This window comes from Adiantum capillus-veneris, chromosome 14, assembly GCF_014529385.1.
Source record: "Adiantum capillus-veneris isolate H3 chromosome 14, ASM1452938v2, whole genome shotgun sequence".
Lineage (NCBI taxonomy): Eukaryota > Viridiplantae > Streptophyta > Polypodiopsida > Polypodiales > Pteridaceae > Adiantum > Adiantum capillus-veneris.
This window is the reverse complement of record NC_140944.1, coordinates 30,238,487-30,260,154: the sequence shown is the minus strand read 5'-3', so window position 1 is coordinate 30,260,154 and position 21,668 is coordinate 30,238,487. Positions and strand designations below refer to the sequence as shown.

Here is a 21,668-nt window from a genome sequence, read left to right as displayed (position 1 = left end):
GGCAATACGTCTTTGGGAGAAGAAATTATGTACATCTGTTGGGGATTGTCTCTTTTCAGGCGTGCAAGCTAAAGCTTGGTGATGCCAAAGGTGCACTCTTAGACACTGAGTTTGCTTTGCAAAATGGTGAAGGCAATGTGAAGGCATTGTTTCGTCAGGGCCAGGTTAGTATTTTACAGGAATATGGAGAGATGTAATAGCTTGTATGCCACTATGTTGTGTATAATAAAAAGAACTGTCTTTCGCTTGTACAATGCTTCAATATAATGGAATAACATTCCCATTTAGGTGAAGGGTATGCTCAAATGAAGTTTGTATGGGTTGAAACAAGCTTTTAAACAATGGTGCAAAAGATTTGACATTTTCATGCTTAGGCATGGGTACAAACGTAGGCATGAAGATCACTGTCTATACATCAAAAGAGATACGGACAACAGCCTAGTGATTCTTGTATTGTATGTGGATGACAGCTGCTTGTCGGGAAGAACAAGAGCACTCTTGACACTCAAAAACCAGCTGAATTCAGCTTTTACCATGAATGATTTGAGTTAAGCTGAACATTGTTTGGGCATGCACATAAGGAGAGATAGGCAACGGAAAGTGTTGTTTTTGTCTCAAGAAAAGTACATTGAAAAAGTACTTGACATGTTGAATATGGTTGATGCTAAGCCTTTAAGCATGCCATTACAGTCACATGTAAAGTTGAGTGCAAGTGATTGCCCAAAAATTGATGATGCAACCAATGCTATGAGGGGAGTACCTTATGCTTCAGCTTGCGGCTCTCTCATGTATGCTATGGTTGCCACTAGACCTAACATTGCTTATTCAATGGGAGTAGTGAGTAGGATTATGTCTAATCGTGCCAAAGCACATTGGGATGCTATAAAGTCCATAATGAGGTACTTGAAAGGGACCAAAAGCAAATGCATATGTTATGGAAAAGGCCCATTAAAACTGCAAGGATATTGTGATTTTGACATGGTAGGTGATGTTGATACTCGCAAGTCAACTAGTTGGTACATTTACACCCTAGTAGGTGGTGCTATTTCATGGTGCTCTAGACTTCAAAGGATAGTTGCACTTTCTACTATTGAAGCTGAATACATTTTAGTCATTGAGGCTTCCAAAGAAGCCATATCGTTAGCCCCCCAGTCAGTGAGCTTGGATTGCTTGATGACACGCCTGTCCTTGGTTGTGATAGCCAATGTGTAGTCTATTTGACTAAAAATGCCATGTTCCATGCGTGTACCAAACATATTGATGTATGGTACCATTTTGTCAGACAAATGCTTGATGATGGTTTGGTCTCATTGATCAAAATCAGTACACATGAGAACCTTGCAGATACTCTTATTGAAAGTCTGTCTAAGGCACAACATGAGCATTGCCTGTAGATGGTGGGAGTTACATAGCTTAAAGGTGACCCTTTAGGCCTTGGGAGGTTGTTGGGATAAATGCATAGACGTCACCTCGGGACGTTTCCACCGTGTAGCTCTGATCGAGAGCTTCACAGATATATTTTTTGTATATTTTTAGCCCACCATTGGGCCTGTAAAGGCATTATACTTCATTAATTGGCCTTAGGTTTTACATTGTCCAAGTGGCCAAATGGCCCATTATAATAAAAAGGGTCCCAAAACCTCATCACTTGAGGTTTTTAGGACTTCAAAGAAATCGTAGCTTCTATTGCAGCTAGTGCAAGAACTCCACGCTCCTCTCTTTGTCTCTTTGCACTCGACCAATGTGCACACATCCCGCTGCCAAACTCACCCAACATGGGTTCGTGAACCTCCTCTTTCACGAGGTGCCAATCTTCCAAAGGCCTATGTGGACACCTCCTCCTCTCGGCTCTCCACCTAGTTCGTAGGGCACTTTTATACTCACTAGGAGAGGTTTTCACCTATTTTTTTCACGTAGTTGCTCCACCCCACGGGCGTTATGTTTTAGTTTTTTTCAGTTTCTGATGGGCCTTAGCTCTCTACAGGTTCTATGCCTTCGGGCAGCCTTATACTTTGCCTTTGGGTGTCTGTATCAGATTTTACTTCCCTGTAGGTAGGCATACAGGGGGTCACAGTAATAGAGAATCAGCCATGTGCTTCTCTCTCTCTCTCTCTCTCTCTCTCTCTCTCTCTCTCTCTCTCTCCCCCCAGGGAAAGGGGGGGGGGAGCACACTGTAGAGAGGGAGAGAGTGTGGAGGGACAGAGGGGGGGAGCACACTGTAGAGACGGAGAGAGTGTGGAGGGACAGAGGGAGAGAGAGCTTGTAGAGAGAGCGAGCTGGGGAGAGATGAGAATCTGTTAGAGAATTTGGAATCTGCTTGTAGCAGTCAATATTTAAGTAACACTTTTGTGCCCTTTATGTCAATTTTTATATTTGAAAGGGTTATTTGCAAGTGTCAAGTGCGATTTGTTTTTTCGGTTTTTTTGACAATAGGTTCTTGACATTTGCTCATCGATTCTAACGAGCCCCTCTCATCTATGTATGACCTGGGGGTTGGCACTTACTAGATCTGTCTCCCTTATGCATGACCCATGGGAGCTCCCTGCGTGCGCACACACGGTTAGTCTGGAGTCATCCAGTGCTAGTGAGGGGGATACTATCTATTCGTATAACTGATGCCAACAAAGTTTGAGATGAGTATGGCACTTCTGTTCAGGAACCCCGCGGGTTTCAAGGGCAGTTCACTGGAGTAAGCGATAAGTTACCTTCAATGCTCTGGCATTGTTGGAAGGCTGAAGGAAGTCCCACAGTGCCTTCGTCTACTCAAAGGGATACATGGTCATAATCACACCCTAAATGTGCATAGCATATGGGTCATCAAGGGCAATTCCCTGAAGCACTGGAATAAGCTTGCCCATAAGAGTGACTTCTGTTAAGCAGCAGTTCCTCAGGGGCTCCCCCCTTCCTGCCCAGCCCACATATATTGTCTACTGTACTCTACCTATCAAGTCCGTAAGTTTAATTTCCTTCCTAAATGGCGCCATACCCACCAGTTAATTAAAGCCAGTTTTGCAGACGTTAATAAAAACTTTTATTTTCAATTTGGTGCACTAAGTTTTTCTGTCAGTAGGGATCTTGTTGCCTGTTCATCCACTCACTTTCTTCTCAATTTTTGAAGGCATACATGGCTTTAAGTGACGTGGAGGCTGCATGCACAAGTTTTGCCAAGGCTTTAGAACTGGAGCCAAATGATGGTAAGGAATTTTATCAATTTAGACATCTTTCTGGTAGAATCAGCAATGAATGCAGCTTAGAAAGACCTGCATCTGGGTATGTCTCAACTGCAGGAGGGATAAAGCGAGAGTTTGCAATTGCAAAGAAGAAGGTAATGTGTCCCTCTGGTCTTGACTTGGCATCATTGGACTCCAAGGTGTTTTTTGTCTCACTCTTTTTAAGCTTCAGATATCTGAAAGACGCGAAAAGGAAAGGAAGGCATTTGCAAAAATATTCCAGTGATGCAAGTAATTTTAAATGCGAATCTGGTAGCATTTACTCTCTGATGCTTTGGCGACCTTTATGCTTGAAGCGTGATTCTTGAGCATTTGGGAGGTGCTGGACGGCCATATTTGGCCATAGGAATGGAGTTTTTGTTAGGAATTGGTAGTCTGCGAGTTGTAAAGTCTAAAGCCAAACGCATTACATGACGGCCTGCCGTAAAAGTGAAGTGCTCACAAATTTTCACAAACCATTGCAACTTCATACATTCATCCAATTGTGTTGGATCCAATGTTCAATTTAGAATATGTGCAAAATTTAGCTTTGTGCATGATTGGCTGTTCACAATGAGCATACCACCTATCGGATAGGCTACCATCATGTCGTTGCAAGAGGGCCCTGTTTTGTTATTTCTAAAATTCAGCGAGCACCTAATGTGCAAAGCCCCCAGTGCCCATTTACCTAAGTGAGATGGCGGGCGCCACGGTGTGTTGACACCCTTAGAACCTTGCAAAGTTGATGCTTATGAAATAATGTCTTCATGGGCACAGGATTTATGCATTCCTTTGTCACTGAATTTTGAGGTACAGTAGTGATATGTTCTGTTTTATTATTTGCTTACTTTGGTAATATGTTCTGTGGACAATGTTATTTCGAGAACCTAGCTATGGAGGGTGATAGCGCAGAGGTGCCATTGTTAGTGAAAAGAATGAGATAAAGAGAGAAGAGGATACAGAGATGGGAGAAAGTTGTGCAAACAAGATTATGCAAATAGAAACAATACCCATTTTCAATTATCATAGATAGCATCTATAGGCTCTTACAACTGCTCCCAACTGCTCCTCACCATGGGTGACATTTCTCTACTACATCATGCATGATAGCGTATGTATTTTAGCTTAGAGGAAGTTCACATGGACATGTCAAAGTCGGGCTGTTGATGAGCAAGGAGGCTATGGTGGATGGATGGCTGCTGGTGAGAGTCGGAGAGGAGAAGAAGAAGAGGATTTTAACGTCATAGGAAACTATCCCGAGAGAGAGAGAGAGAGAGAGAGAGAGAGAGAGAGAGAGAGAGAGCACACAAGTAGCTTAGCCGGAAGAGAAAACAAACATACTTTATTTAATCACGAAGTGGCCTCTATAGGCTTGAGATACAGTGCCTCCTGAAGCTTTTTCCTTGTCATCAGGGATTCTTTGTCATCATGCATGAAGCAATGTATCACCACTAAGGGGTGATTCTTATAGACGAGAGTTGAGACAAGTTGGGCTTACTGAACTCTCTTGCAAATATCAAAGGTGATATATATGCTCGTTGTCTATGGACGGGGATTTTACTGGTGGTGATGAAAGATGCGTTTTTCGACAGTTTTGAAAGTATTGATGAATTTGTGCTTCCATAGGGGTGTTTTGTCCTTGTGGCATGGATAGCAGTGGGTCTTATATAAGGGAAAGGAAAATATTTTACAAAAATTAACATAATAGCGTTTACTCTTTGATACTTTGGCGGCCCTTTTGCTTTTAAAAGCTTGATTCTCGAGCATTTGTGAAGTGCCTGATCACCATGTTTGGCCATGGGAAGGGATTTTTGACACGGTTTGGCAGTCCCCTAGTTGTAAGAGGCCACAAGAAAATTTATGATGGCTTGCTTTAGAAGTTAACTGACACCATGTAGCACAAAAGGCTCATGAACCATTGCTACTTGAGACAGTCATTTATTTGTGCTGGATGCAACATTCATTTAAGAACAGTGGCGAAGTTTAGGTTTCCATGCTGTATCCACGGATTGACAATTTTTTCTAAATCGCCAAAAGTGTAGTTAGCCATGCTTACATATATTGGCGAATGCTCTCTTGACAGATTACTAAAATCCCAAGGTCGATACCCAGTAGCGTCTTTATAACTTATTGCCCCTGCTCTTTCTCTCTCTCTCTCTCTCTCTCTCTCTCTATACCAAGGAGGAGACCAATACACCCCCATTTCCTCAAGATCATGACTAATCTTGAGTGCCATAAGAGGAGTCAGGATGCCATAGCATTTCAAACACAGAGACGCATCTTTTGAGGAGGGTGGATCCATATCAAGTCGGGATTTTGGAACATGGATGTATTTGGTAGTGCCTTCTTTATCATTGCCTCCCTTGGGCAACATTGAAGAGTGAATCGATGTCTGCATAATTGTTACTTCTCTATAAAAAAAAAAGTGCTAAGGCTTCTGAATTGATGGGTCATTAGGCTTGATGGCTTTAGCTTTAGGTTTATTTGTTTATTTTTCTAAGAAGAGTTAAATTTATCATTGTATGTTTTGTTTTGGTCTCATAGGCCACAATGGCCTTGAGGGACATCAATATTCTCTCTCTCTCTCTCTCTCTCTCTCTCTCTCTCTCTCTCTCTCTCTCTATATATATATATATATATATATATATATATATAGATATATCTCCAGAATCCAAAGCATCTAACTCACCCTTAGACCCTCTTCTGTAAACAAGAATAATTGGAGCATGATCAAAGAAGGAAGAGCCCGCCAAGATGGGCTTGGAGCCTCCTCAAATCACCTGCAAGGCCACCAACATAGCGTCGCGCGCGCACGCGCGTGCGTGCGTCTGTGTGTGTGTGTGTGTGTGTGTGTGAGAGAGAGAGAGAGAGAGAGAGAGAGAGAGAGAGAGAGAGAGAGAGAGAGAGAGAGAGAGAATGGCTATAAAGTCAGGTTTTTCCAGAACTTTTGACAATTGCCTTGACATTACTTCTTCAAGTGCCCCAAAAAGGAATTGTCCCACGAGTGTTTGAAAAAACAGAGGGTTAGTTAGTGTCTACAAACTTTGAAGTTTACCTCTAAAATTTAATTTTGAAGTAAGAAAACCTAGAAATTTTTGATAAATTTTATGTAAATATAATTAATTTACCTTAATTTCTTTTTTCCATGTGTATGTGTTTCAAGTTCTTGATGTCTTTTTTCGAGCACTTGTTACCACTTCATCACAAGCAAGAGTTATGTCCCCATTCATCCCATAATTTTCAAACTTGGGTTGCAAACCTTAGTCACAATATGGAGAGAGAGAGAGAGAGAGAGAGAGAGAGAGAGGTGGGCGCGCACGCACACACAATATACACACTTATTAAAGATCTAGAAAGAGACTTTGCATGACACTCAAAGATGAGAGAGGAAATTATGATACAATGATGCCACTAATCACCTTGATTAGAAAATAAACAACCATTAGACAATCATAAATAATTAGGCACAAAGTAATTCGATTATTATGATAATTCGTATATTTCCAACGTAGAAAAGGACATTAGTTTACACATTCAAGTGTACAAAGTGAGGTGGAGGAATGAGTCTCGCAAAATATGTATGTATGGGAACAACCATGTACATATGTTTCTGCTTTGCATGGATCCTTATTTAGTAAACTTGAGGGATTTCTTTACAAAACTCTCCCTTAGATGATACTCCCTTTGCCCCACATATAAAATTGCCCTAAGAAAATGGAAAAATATATGTCCACCCTTGGAGGTCTTATAGTTAAAGTGCTTGAGTTCTAGGTTAGAGGCAACTATTGTACGGGGATATTCAAAGATTATCGATTATGTAGAATGGGATTTAGATCACCCTTACATATCCAATAATCACCAACAAAATTGGCATGATAGATGGATCCTTCTTGCTCCTTCACATAGTTGGGCTTCATTGGAATCAAGGTCGCTAAAGCCTACACAAAGTAAGAGACACTCAAGTTGTAAGCATAATCTAGCTCTATAGTTATAGTACCTATAATGTATGAGGCAACACAAAATCTTGAGAGGAAAAGTGTCATGCTCCTACTACATGTGCTTGTTTACATCAAAACAATAAACAAATCTCCCTACATCCATTGTAATGAGCACTAGAGATGCATATGAGAGGGTAAATCCTCTGGATTAAGGTCATTCCACAAAGAGGGATAAGCCCAAGCTTTCTGAAAGCTTCCATCATCTCACAAAAAAATCGCTTTGTGGAAAGAGTAGCCAGGTTGTCTGCCGTTTTTGTGAACACGTGCCACACCACTTTCCAAGCATATGGATGTGACTGTTTGTGAAAATAACACGTTATGATATTTAGGTCATGTGTGTGGAAAAATTAGAAACGGCAAGGCACTTTTTCCCCCTCAGTAGAGGAGGTTTTCCCCCCCTATGCATTGTATATACGTCCATCATTCTAGGGCACGCTTATCTTTGTTCTAACACAATAAGTAACATAACTTTCTATGTTATGGTCCTTGAGCTTCTCTTCTATTCCAAGATTTGTGTGTGCATTTGCATAATCCTAATTACATCGTTAGGTATTAGAGTAGGGTGACGTCTTGGGCAATGTTGTCAGCACCTCTCTAGGCAATTTTTTGCAAGTGTTTGCAGGGAAATATAGCCATCAAGTAATCTCAAAGAAGAATTTGACCTCTATTTTTACCACGAAACCACTGTTCAAGCAATTTAATCCTTGTATACAAAAAATTTTATTGTGAAAATTTTGAAAGTAAACATGTGGTTGTTTTTGAGTTGTGCTATTAAACATGCAATGGTTTGTGAAATATCTTCTATATGTAGGTAACTTTTAGCATTTAATGCTATCACTAACCACGCTTTACAAGAACAATTGGGGTGCATGCATTTTTCACTTGCTTCAAAAGCCTCTCCCCCTTTGTAGGATGGACCCACATCTCTAGGACCCCTTCCACATGGCCTTTGGTCTCTCACATAAGATTCAATAACCTAGATTTTCATCTTGATTTCTCTATTGTGCAATTTCTCAATGGTTATATTCATCATGAATGGGTCTTGCTTAATCCCCCATAGCTCTATTCTCCATCAGTTGGTATCGGAGCCTTACAATCCAACATGTTACTTGGTAATTAGAATCTCTAATATCTTGCTTGATCTTCAAGTGTAATTATGTACATGGGTTGAATTTCCTTGTGCCACAAATCACCTTGTTGATTAAGCATAGGGTTAGGATTACATTAGGATTTTAGTTGTGTGTATTGCAATCCTCTTTTGCACAAGAAAATCCCTATTTGATTCTTCTCTCTATCCAATTGGACACGCTTGAAGCAGAAATTGCATAAGAATACTTGATTAATTATCGGTTGATTTCATCCTTGGTTTGTGTGTGTTTGGAAAATTTTTCTTTGATTTTTATTTAGTAATTACTCACGCTATGAAGTTTCAACCACTTTGAATTTTATGTGTGTGAGAAGAGCACATCAAGCTCTATAATTAGAGCTCCATAGCCACCTCAATTGGATTCATCACGGCTTACTATGTTTAAGTGTGCATAACCTTGCTAAGACATGAGTAAATACCATCTAAAATTGGCTTGTACTTGGCTAGGCCATTGGCTTTAATTGGTGTATTCGGTTTGACTTCCATTGACTTTATTATTTGGTGTATTCGATTGTGACTTCAAAGGGGTTTACACCCTAATTTTAGCCTAAGGCTTATGGGTAGACATAAGCCCAGGTAACTCTGTTGGAAAGCTTTCGGGTGCACCAATGGTGCTTCACCTATAGGGTCGACATCCTTTTTTGAAAGGCGCCAAACGCAACTGCCTACTAAAAACTGACCATAACGGACATTAAAACCGCTAAGGGCCATTCCCCTGTAGGCTTTCCACACCCAAGAGTTCAAAAGCCCGATCAAAGCAAAGAGAAATTTCTCAACTCTCTCTCTCTCTCTCTCTCTCTCTCTCTCTCTCTCTCTCTCATTTAACTTGAGAATCCAAGCACAACTTAACAATGGGAATTTATGTTATTATTCAATTTGGAGGTGCGGGGGGTGTTGGGGGGGTGGGTGTTCTTGTGATAATGCTGTGTAAGGAGTCTAGACACTAGCACCTATTGGAAACATCTATTCCATAGGTTGTTAAGACCGCTCCATTAGCATTATGGGAGAGAAAGATTTCAAAAAGTTAAACAATTAGGAATTCCACACATGGAAAACTAAAATGTGTGGCTACCTCATGAATAAATTTTTTGTTATGTCATCTCGTTGTCCCTAAATAAGCTACCCGAACTTGATCCTACAGAGACTAGGGCCTCATCTTTAGATTATTGGATCAATTCAAGCTAAAGAGGAACAAGCATTAGGCATCATCATCACCTCATTGCATACAATTATGTTCACTTTGTTGATGAATGTAAAAATTCCTTTGATGCTTAGGATATCTTAGAGAACAAAATTTGGGGCAAGGGCAAAGAAATAAGAGACACTTCTATAGGCTCACTAAGGAAAGTGGAGAAGATATTGCAAGTCTATCTTATTGACTCAATAAAGTTACCCAACTCACCTACATAAAATGTGAAGTCAAAGAAGAAGATAAAGTTGTAGTAATGCTAGGAGCACAGTTAAGGTCTAATACTTAGGAGGATTACTTTTTTACATATGTATGAACCTTAGTCTAGTACGGTGACTTTTCATATCTTGAGAAGTTAGAAGGTTGTTTTGGTCTTTCATGTGAAGAGTTTTTGCAGTTATGTAGCGTGATGATGATTGGCGGATTTACTGTGTATCCATGGCGGAATTCTGAATGTTAGATATAGTTTGTCAATTTATTTGTCTTATTTTTTGTCTCATTCTCTCTGTGTATTCCTTGTTCTGAGTTTAAATCAAGTGCAACAATGTTCATTTGGAAGTGTATGAGTAGTTGAAGTAAAGTTGTGCAGTAGGCAAAATTCTTATGTTTGTCAGGGTAGAAGTCACAATGAAATTGCCAAAAATCTTATAGAAAACTGCTTGGCTGAGTAATTATTATACATTGGAAATCACGGGGCTTATGACCGGTATTCATGGTCAAGTTTTCTCTCTCCTATGGGATTGATGAATGTCGAGAAGATTGTGGAGTAGTACTTATGATGATGATTAAGGTGACTAACAAGAAGGCAAGGTGGGAGTAACAAAGATGGAGGAGAAGGAAGCTCAAAAGGAGCTTGGCCAAGAGAGCCTCAAAGAGCCCTTAGCTACTCCTAACCTACCACTTTAGTATGCTCATGCAGTGACTATGGAATTTCTACCAAACATATCCACACAGAAGGATTTGCAATCGGACGATGTTGCAGAATTGATACATGCACCCCATAAATAGATTTTGAAATCAGGAACCCAATGCACTGAACGAACCTCCTGGGAAATTACCTTCCCTTTGTAAGATCCTTAGAGCGAAGACGCTCAACCTGACGATCCCTTGGCTCAATCTTAGAGCAAAACCCAATCATCAAATAAACTAGATTTTCAATCCTTTGGATTCCTTGAGCATAGGCCATAGCCATCGCTTGTTCCTTCCCTCGTAAAGAGAGTGTTCATTCACTTGTGCGAAAAGCACTACCATATCTTCGCTTACCGGGTAGAGGGTGTTGGCTCATACGGTACTCAAGCTTGATAAAAGCTTTTCTTTTCTTGAAAACTCGGAATGGTTCCTTCGTAATGTCCTACCTGCAATAGCATGTAATTTGTTGGGAAACTATTGGATACTAGATCAATCAGTAACCTTCCGGATGGTTGAGCAAACCAATTCATGTTGATTGTGATGGTTTACAGATTCAAGCAAAAAGTCATTTTATTGTCTGATATTGCGGGTTGTTAGGGAAACTTTGAGAAGTCATCTGATAAGTCAGAAGAAGGAGATACAGATTAGAATTCAATTCAAGAGTCTTAAGTTAGTCACATGTCCAAGTTGAAGGAGGATTTGGAATTTTCAGAAGGGGAGGTTACATCAAAGGAGGCAATCACTAGAGTTGAGTTCATGTATGATAAGGTGATGGAGATGATTTCACGAAGAGTAAAAGAGGATAATTTGTAGGATTTGAATCTGGAATCTGAAGTCAACCCAAAAGTAGTCAAATTCAGTGTCAATCTAGATGAAAAATTTAAGAAGGCTCTTAAGCAATTGTTGCAAGAGTTCATTGATGTATTTTCTTCGGATCCGAGAGTGTATAAACATCAAATCAATTTTAAGGAGGTGTTTGACTACACAAAGAGCTTTGGAACCAAGCTACAGGAATGTTTCAAGAGCATTTGGCAATGCCCATTGACAAATACAAAGCATGGTTTGAAGCTGCAGGAGAGCATACAGTCAAGGTGGAGAATGTTAAGTTAAAGGCAAGGATTTCAGAATTGGAAATGCAAGTGGAAGTAGCAAGGAAGGAAGGGATGATGCAGAGGACCAGTCTGTTGTTTGAGGCTCAGGATAAGCAGGTTGAAGATGATGAAGAGCACGGAAAGGAATGTGATGGGAAAACAACAGAGCTGATTGTAGGTGCGGATGTAGAGCTGGAGTCAGTGGAATGTCGAACTCTTATGTGGGAAGTTACAAAAGTCATGAGGGTCAAAAATCTGGTTTTTTGAAGTATCTACATCTTTAATGTTGATGAGGAATGTTCAGTCTAACTGTCAACATGTTTTCATTGTGAAGAATGTTGGTGATCAAATTGACTACTTGGAAAATTTGGGTTCATATTTATTTGACAAAAAATGTTTTGATAGAATTCAACTTGGAGGATGTCAAGTGTAGATCTTTGAAGGACGTGAAGAAGGTTTTCAAGTCCAATTATGTCAAAACAGGTGTGGAGGATCAAATCGATTTCAAGGAGGAAGTATGAGGCGGAATTTTTGAGTGTTCTAGAAGTGTTTTCTGATTTGACAGTAAAGTTTCTTACATTTAGCTTGACAAGGGAGTATGGTCCGATTTTCAAAATGTGGAGGAAGAATTTTTTCAATGACAAGGCAGGAAGTCAGATAAGCAAAAAGTCAGCAGTGCGACAGATCAATCAGAAATCAGTGGAGGATTATGTTGTAGATGGAAAGTCAGAGGATTTGCAAAATTTCAAGAGAAGGATGTTCTGATGGCATTTATGTTGATTTTGTTTTATTTTTTCAAGATTTTTTTTCTATCTAGTTTATGGATCAAGGGATTGTTGGTCTGAGGCCAGCCTTTGGCTGAAGCCACTGGGTTGTGCCAAGTGTTAAGGTCTAATACTTGGGAGGATTACTTTTTGACATATGTATGAACCTTAGTCTGGTATGGTGAATTTTCAGATCTTGAGAAGTTAGAAGGTTGTTTTGGTCTTTCATGTGGAAGTTTTTGTAGTTATGTAGCGTGATGATGATTGGCGGGTTTAGTGTGTTTCCACGGCAAAATTTTGAATGTCAGATGCAGTTTGTAAGATTATTTGTATTATTTTTTGTCTCATTCTCTCTGTGTATTCCTTGTTTTGATTATGAATCAAGTGCAACAATGTTCATTTGGAAGTGTATGAGTAGTTGAAGTAATGTTGTGCACTAGGCAGAATTCTTATGTTTGTCAAGGTAGAAGTCACACTGAAATTGCCAAAAATATGTGTAGTTAATTGCTTGGCTGATTAACCACTATACAAACACTACCACCTCAATATGACAACATAGTTGCCATCTTAGAAGAAAAGGATCCAACACTCGATCTTCCAGCTATAGTCAATTTTCTACAATGAGAGGAAAAAAGCACAAAAACCAATCACAAGGAGGAGTGTACCTAGCCTCCAATTTAAAGACCAAGCATCTTATATGTGGCAAGCTAGGTCACCAGGCAAGGAGTGCAAAGACAATAAGTGCACCATTGTGGCAAGATAGAGCATCCTTTTGCATGAGGCTACTTTAAGGATTAATTGAATAAGAATCAGGTCAACACCAGCAAGAATACAACTATGAATGAGGTTAGGGTTGTAAATGAAGAAGAAGAAGAGAATCATGAATCTACCTATTTTTGTGTAGACTCCAATTTAAACATTCTCTAGAGAGCACATATGATTATCACCCTCTTTTTTTTTAATGTATTGTTTATGAGATAGATTCCACAAGTGCTTGGTCTTGGTTATGAATACTAGTTTGAAGAGAGGGTACATGAGCATGAGTCACATTGGCACCCATGAATACTTATGATCACTAGGCCACCTTTAGACTCTATGATTACGAGCCTTTGATTGGAACATAATGAGGATGAGATGAACCATGGTAGATATATGAGTATGAGATGAACCATTGTAGATATATGAGTGCTTTCACATTTTCTAAACCCCAAGGGGAGATTTTTTATGTATGCGCTTTAGCCTATGAAAAACCTCTTATCTTATGCACATTGACATTACATGGCATGCCACTTCTTTCACATGAAATAAAACCCAATGAGGGTACATGAGCTTTTAAGTTTTCACTAGATTTCAAAACCTCTCCCTCTTTGTAAGATTGACCCACATTTCTAAGACTCTTCCACATGGCCTTTCACCTCTTGCACTAGTTATAGTACCTTTATTAAGTGCACCTAATCTTGTGCAAAGCTCTAGGCTATAAATTGAGCTCTTTTGTATGAGTTTTTTCTTGATTCAATAGTCAACAAATTCAAATTCATTTCTCTATTATACAATTTCTCAATGATTATGTCCATTATGAATGGGTTTTTGCCTAGGCTAATCCCCCACAGCTCTATACTCCACCAATGAGGTTATTCATGCTGATAATTATTTGTGCAAAGAATTATTAATGCATTGGAAAAATTTATAGACTTTTTCTTCCATTAAATACTTGTGACTAAGGGAAGATTCAATGCAAGTTTTTAGTATTACATTCTATCTTGGTTTAAGAGTCTCAATTCAAGAAAAAGAGGGATACGTAGCATGCTGTTGATCAAGCATTTGTGGGTGCTCAAATGAGGAGTGGTAATGTTGTCACTCCCAATGATTCTTGTTCATGTCGAAGACATTATAAAGTACCTTTTTGCAAACAACAATATAAAAATCCAATGACAAAGAAGAAGCTAGAAGGCATTTACGACAAGGAAACTATTTAGATGATAAAGCAAATAACCTCACAAAAAGAGACTCGTAAGAAAGAGCCAAATGTTGCCATTGTATATGTTTCTTTGACTGCTATTTTTTTTGATGTCAAGCAATATACTATCAAAGTTGACAATAGGGTTAGGGAGAGAACGTGTGTGTGTGTGTGTGTGTGTGAGAGAGAGAGAGAGAGAGAGAGAGAGAGGGAGATTGTTGAACCAACCATCCTTGACAATGAATTAATTACAATACAGGGGGGGCTTGGGTGTACTTATATACTAACCCTTAGGATTTGACCTTCTTATAATCATGTCAAGTATGTAAAATAAATACTTTAAATACAAAACATATACTAATTATTAGGAATTTTCCTACTTGGAATCATGTCAAGTAAGTAAAATGAATACCCAAAATATTAAATAATAAGTAGAATCACATTGGGCATAAAATTTAACACCCTCTCTATAGCTCATAGTGGACATATGTAGGAAGAGTAAGTCAATGACGAAGCTACCGTGTACTCCTAAAGATGGCGGTTAAATTTAAGAATGGCTATGCTAAGCAAGAGGTACGTGCTAGCAAGCTTGACATTGGATAACTCTTTGAGCTTGTTCTTTCTTGTGTTTTTTCTAGCAAGTAAAAGAAACCTCGTAGCTTTTCCATTGCCCAAAGGAATTTTGTAAATTTGTGAAGATCATTTTTCCCAAACACTGGTCTAACATTGCTAACATGGTGTCTATAGGCCTATGCATTAATACTCGACCTTGCAGACAACACCCCCCTTGTTACTTTTGCATATATTTGACAACACCTCCCCTGTTACTTTTGCATATATTTGAGTATTTTTCAACTCTTTACTTAAATATAGAAAGCCTTAGTATATTTCAACTCTTTGATCATGGGGCAACCGCTGACTATCAAGAATATTGTAGGGTGCTGCAAATTGAGACCGTCATCTATTTGTTGCTATTTTTTGACCAGTATCAGTATCCTCATTGAGTTTTATTTAACTTTTATGAGGAATCTACCAAGATCCCAAAAGACAAATTGATTGTTGACTGTAGGCAAGAAATTTGTGTTGCGTTGACTACTTCATGCTTGTCTCACCGCCTTTTCTCTCTCTCTCTCTCTCTCTCTCTCTCTCTCTCTCTCTCTCTCTCATTTTACTAGGCAGATAATATCTACACATTGCACTACAAGCATATGAAACTACTAACCAGACTATGACACATGTCTAATTAGGTTGAATGAACTTCCATGATCTTGGATAGAGGGGAAACCCAGGTCGCATGTCTATCATATAAAAGCACAACCACTCTCGTCATACGTAAGAAACTTGTGAAACAATAGTGGACCCTAGGGAGAAAGGGCTACCACAATGCTGATGGGTGGACTGCACCTAGGGCCATCGCATCCATCCATGCACTTTACTTCCTCAATTCACCTCCGACCTTGTTTTCCCTGCAAGCTATTAAAAAAAAGAGACTAATTGGCCTTGGCCCTTTTCCTCTTTCTGTGTCTTTTCACCCTCTTTTAACTTCTTGAGCTTTTGTGACCTTTTCCATGCAGGGTAAGATAACCAATGTCCTCCCCTCTTGTATTCTCTAGGAGAAAAGCCATAGCTTTCGTTGGAAGAGGAGGAAGGTGAAGAAGAAGAAGAAGAGGGTGACCTCTTTCTTGCCATTCTCTTCCTTTGTTTCCTCTCTTCCCTTTCAGAGTGACGAGGAGAAGGACTATGGGTTGACCGTTTCCTCTTGGGAGGAGTTGGCAACCGTCTAGATCGCCTTCTTTGTGGAGCCACATCTTCAGAGGGACTTAGGGATTCATTACTTTTTCGTTCTTTGGATTCCTTCTTTTGTATGGGAGAGAGTCTTTTTTTGGGGTCTCATCAAGAGGCCTCCTAAGCTCACTCTCCTCTTGGAGAGGAAGGGAAATCCCATAAGCACGAAGTTGTTGAGTAACTTCGGCTTGCAAAGCAGGGTTGCCCATAGCTTGCTGCAACCTAGTAACAAGATAATTGACAAACATGGGGGCATCATCATTAGCACCTTCATGTGCAAAATCAAAGTTATCAATGTTCATTCTAATCTCTTCGTTATTGTCAGCCATGCTAATTATACTTATGTATGGAATTACTTTGTGCTTTGGTACCCTCAAAAACCTTAGTCGCTACTCTTCTTTACCTTTGAAAATTAGTTCTCAAGTAGCAACACCCATGGTTTAGAGACTGTTGATTGCAAAGACTAGTGAAGAGGGTCTAACATTACTCGGTTGATTATAGTTCCTATTGAGCTTGCTAGTAGCTCAATAATGGTTAAGCCAAAGGCAATCCCCAAGAGACTCCATGATTAAGACTATGGTTCCCAACGCTCCTTTTCAACCAAGATAATAGATCCCTGTCCCACTTGGCCTATTGCAATGAACACGTCCAACCTTTCATGGACAACTTAAGGACCTCTCTTCTTAAGCAAGAAAAGAGGAACCAATAGGTCTGATACCAATGTAATGGAAATGGCCTATGAATTTGGAGAATAGCGGAATTAAGAGAATTAGAATGATCATTTTTGTGAGACTACTTTGAGAACATAGAGGGTGAACTTAATCAGCGGTAGCAACATAACCGTTAAACTTAATTATCTTGGAATGAATAATACTGTTGCAAGAGAGAGTATTAGAGAACATGACAACAGTTGAGGACCGGATTTACTTGCAACCAGTCCCCCCTCCAATAGGCTTTTGTATTATAGATTCTCCCATCAAGAGAGACTTGGTACAATACAATCTTTGTGTTCCTTGTGACCTAGGTGATGCAATAAAAATGGAAAGCTTCATGTATCACGAGCATAACATAGACTTTATAAAAAGCATTAACCATCCCCAGCCTCAGTCCCAAGTCCTCAAACACCTTCAAAGGTGGAGAGAGATATTGGGGAATGAGGGTAGGGAAGAGGAAGAAGAAACATTCATAGGACAAAGAAATAGTTCCTCAATTTATCATCACTCTTCTTGATTAGCATACATAATAGCATAGTAATGAAGATGGAGAAGATGGCAAGCTTAAGCATTGGAGAATGGCTCTTGGTTGGATTTGCATTCCATTGCCAAGAGTGTTGGTGTAGGCTCTCAACTTCTCTACTAGCTTGGAGAAGGAGATGGAGCTCTTGCACTTTGCACTTCACACAATGAGAGAGAGAGTGTGTGTGTGTGGGAGATTATACCCCCCAAGCTAGCCCCCTCCTTGCTTTGTTCGACCCCCTCTTCTAGCAATATCTTGCACACATGTATTTACACCAAATTGTAAGTCAAGGTAGGAAAGTACACGTGGAACTGCTATTATATTGATATATGAAATTACAAAAGGGGCTCATTACATGAGAGGCACTGAGGCACTGTGCAACTTCCTTGCGTCTTGCTTCAACATTAGGTAAATTGGAAGTTAGGATTGAGACCGCTATGGCTTGTGGGTCTTCCACTCCTAAGGCTTGATTGATAGCTACATGGTCTAAGACCTTGCCACAAATACCGATGCCAAAAGTGGACATTGCAAGGGATTTTTTAACAAGAAAAACTACTTGCATAGTATGAGGTATAGTAGACAAGCACAAGAGCTTGTTTTGACAGCCTTCAAGACCCACAAAGAAAAATGTCCATCAAGGGAGAAATCCTTGTGGATAATGCAGATGTCACCCATGGGTAGTTTGCCGATGTAGTTTGCAAGTGCTGCTTCTAGGCCAAAAACATTGCTCTTTGCCACCTTTCAAACTGCCCACACCTCCATGTTCAAAGGATCCTACAAAAGTTCGTGTTAGGAAAATACATTGGGATGGCCATTTACACAAGGAAGACAATTACCGCATGCTGCCTGTCATCATCGTCCGTAGTTGGTGTGAGGTAAAGGTTGAGGGATGATCTCCTCTCATCAACAATGTTTGGGGCATCAGAGTCAAGTGACTCAACATGAAGAGGTTGTTGATTTTCCATAGGCTTGGCTTGGGTTGCCAAGAACTCCTACTCCATGACATTTGCCTGCTCTGCAACTGCAATATTTGAAGTGACCAAGGCAACTGTGTCAACGACTGTGGTCACTAACTTGCATAGGTTTAGAGACATCATTTGGAATTGTAATATGAATGTCAAATGTCACAAGATTACCTTCAAGGCTTTGTAGAGGTATCCATTTCCCAGTCTTACACATCCACCACTTATAGTGGAAGCGTATATACAAAGTTGTGCAAACTTTTAAGTACCGTATCCAAAGCCCCTAGCTTGTGAGATCACTAACTTGCACAATTTCAAAAACATCATTTTGTATTGTAATATGAATGTCAAATGTCGCAAGATTCCCTTCAAGGCTTTGTAAGGTATCCATTTCCCTGTCTTACACATCCACAGCTCTAGGTGGAAGCGTATAAACAAAGTTGTGCAAACTTTTAAGTACTATATCCCAATACTTGAAGCCCTAGCTTGTATCAATATCTATCTCCCTGATGCATACCCTCTATAAATCCCCAATTCTCTCCTAACAAGGGTTGTAATGCTTCAAAAGGCATATTCTTGCATATAAATATAGTGGCTGTGACATTGAATGACAGGGCCTTAAATAAATGCACAAAAACATGCATGAGACAACATAGCCCTAGACCTACAAACCTAAAAGCCTTCTCAAACTTCAACAAGGAAAGAATGTAAAAAACCATCTTCTCCTTTATGGATAAGATGGATGACAAAGATCAGGTTGCAGCCACTCCATGCTAAGAAGTGATCACATGTCAATTCCGCTAATCTTACCATAACAGTGCTATGAGGTGGGCACTATTGTGTGTGTGTAGAAGAATATTCTGCTTTGCAGTAGCATCGATGGTTGCACACTGAGAAGCATCATGACACCAATGTCAACATAAAAATCTTGAAAGGTTCTAGAGAGACTTCTTGATTGTTGTTGCTCACCAAGTTTGATGGAAATATATCTACATAGACATCAAATGGCCCAAAATAAACATACTAGCATACTTGAACACATAGGTTGATTCAATGAATATGTCTATTGCAACAACAAAGAGAAGTAACTTACAGTTAGGTGGAAAAAGTTGGATTAGTGTGCCCCGAATGCATATTAGGCATTGAATACAAATGTTGAATAGCAACCACCATCCCATTGATCCTATGATCTTTGAACCCAAGCAACCTCCCTTTCCAATGTTGATACAAGTCTTCACAATCTCGAACACAATGATTCCCGATGGCTGTAGGTTGCATGAAGACCCAAGCGCCTATGCAGAACACTTGAGGCATCGACTCCCCATTAGAATCTCTGGTGTTGTACAAGACAACCCTTTCTACCTCATCTTTTGTCTTTCTATGAGTAGTAGAGTTTGACATTTCTACAGAGAGGAAGGGGCTACAATAAGAGGGTTTGATGGTGGTTTTGAATGAGCTAGAGATGAAGGAAGAAGTAAATGTTTTTGGAGAAGGGAGATACAAAGGATTAAACATTCAATAAAGAACCTTCGAGTGCAATACTGCAGCCATAGCAAGGAGACAAGAGGTGGTTGATAGAGTTTTTGTAGTTGCTCCAACCATGGGAAGCTTGGAGATGATGATCTAAGAAGGTGTACCTGAAAGGGTAAAAGAGGGTGAGAGAAGTTTATCCCAATGCTACAGCCATAGCCATAGATAGCTATTAGATGATGGGCTATGAAGCTGTAGAAGAAAGGGTAGAAGAGGTGCTTGGTAAAGTCTCCACAAGTGCTGCAGCCATGGAGATCTTGGGGAGAGAGAACAATGGAGGTGTATATGAAAATTGGAAAGCACGTGGAGAGAGAGAGAGAGAGAGAGAGAGAGAGAGAGAGTTTAGATTGTGAGCAGCTATATGGAAAGCTTTCATATGTGTTACAGCTATGGAAAGCTTCCATATGTGCTGCAACCATAGCCGTGGATAGCTTGTAGATGATGGGCTATGAAGTGGTAGAAGAAAAGGTAAAAGAGGTGCTTGATAAAGTCTCCACAAGTGCTGTAGTCATGGAGATCTTGGGTAGAGAGGAAAGTGGAGGTGTAGATGAAAATGGGAAAGCACGTAGAGAGAGAGTGTGTGTTTAGATCGTGAGCAGCTATGGAAAGCTTTGTATCTGCTATAGCTATGGAAAGCTTGGAGGGGGGGTGGGGGGGGAGAGAGAGAGAGAGAGAGAGAGAGAGAGAGAGAGAGAGAGAGGAGGAGGTAGAATGGAGGGTTAATGGCTGAGAAATGCAGATTTTGGTGAACGAAAATAAATTTTTGACCATGTGTTTGGTTAGGGAGCTTTTGGGGGGTGAAAAATGAGATTTAGAGATTTTTGATTTTTTTTGAAATTTTAGGATTACTTTATGGCCGCCCATGAAAATGGAGGGAACCCCCCCCCCCCCCCCCCCCCCCCCCCCTTCCCATTTTCTCTCTCTTTCTAGGGGACAAAGCTATAATGAGGGGAACAAATAGGCCCCCATTCCCTTTCCTACCCTACTTTTTTGAGGCTATAGTTGTGGCCACCACCCTCTTCCTATTGGTCCATGCTTAATCACCCCTTAAGCTAAAGGGCCCTTTTGGGGTTCATATTTTTCCTAATGGTGAGGATTCTCTCCCCTCCCTTAGCCTTGAATCATTGTACCACTTGTTAATTTTTGAGGGAGAATCATGGAGTTTGCCTATTGTCCCACATTGAGGATCTGGTTAATAGGTTGGTGTTGTACTTTTGTTACTAGTTATTTTTTTATGGTGTTCTGGTATCTATGATTGGTCTACATACGTGCATATTACTTGAATGATGGTCATGGATTTGTTTGATGTAAACATCGTTCTTAATAAGTGATTGTAACAGTGTAGGAGGGTGGAGAGTGACTCCCTTGACCCTAAAACGATGCATGGAGTGGCTATTTTGAGTGTGATTTTTTAGTATTACTAATGGAGGTTTTGACGACTAGATTCTTGAAGGGCTATGACTCTTAATCTATGTGCTTGATCTTGAAGAGTTCCATTCATTGTGTTTCTTGTAGGTTAAGGCTTTAAAATGTAAATGATTGAGTAGAAAGTGTGTTACCTCTCTTCCTTTGTCTTCTCATTGTGTAGCGAAAGACACATTTTTTTACTTTGGTAAAAAATAAAGTTTGCAAAATGACATAGTATCTCTTGCTCTCTCTCCTCTTCATGTCTTAGTTTGTGACCCCAAAAATTAGGTGATTTCCCTCTACCTTTACCAAATTGTGTGTGTGGTGTTTGGGGGTGTTGTTGTTGTTTGGGGCTTGTGTGTTATATTTAGAGGCCAATTCTCTTGTCTCTTGTTCCAAAACACTTCAATTTTTGGTGCCTCCATTGAGGAGAGATTTGAAGTGATTTTGTTTACCACTTGCATATGGTAAAGACCATAATTGT

At 39.9% G+C, this 21,668-nt stretch overlaps 1 protein-coding gene and 1 pseudogene across 4 annotated transcripts in view; both read left to right on the top strand.

The window, feature by feature from the left end:
- The window catches only part of LOC147442157 (peptidyl-prolyl cis-trans isomerase CYP40-like), a 30,612-nt gene extending 26,829 nt beyond the window's left edge, over positions 1 to 3,783 (top strand). For all 4 annotated transcript variants that reach the window (XM_086528442.1, XM_086528444.1, XM_086528440.1 and 1 more), the window contains exons 6-9: positions 60 to 164; positions 3,119 to 3,194; positions 3,288 to 3,325; positions 3,403 to 3,783. In XM_086528442.1, coding sequence (XP_086384568.1) covers positions 60 to 164; positions 3,119 to 3,194; positions 3,288 to 3,325; positions 3,403 to 3,456 — 273 coding nt within the window. In that variant the 3' untranslated portion in view covers positions 3,457 to 3,783. The remainder of the gene's footprint in view (positions 1 to 59; positions 165 to 3,118; positions 3,195 to 3,287; positions 3,326 to 3,402) is intronic.
- Positions 173 to 3,109, top strand: LOC147442158 (secreted RxLR effector protein 161 pseudogene; annotated as a pseudogene).
- Positions 3,784 to 21,668: the final 17,885 nt, after the last annotated feature.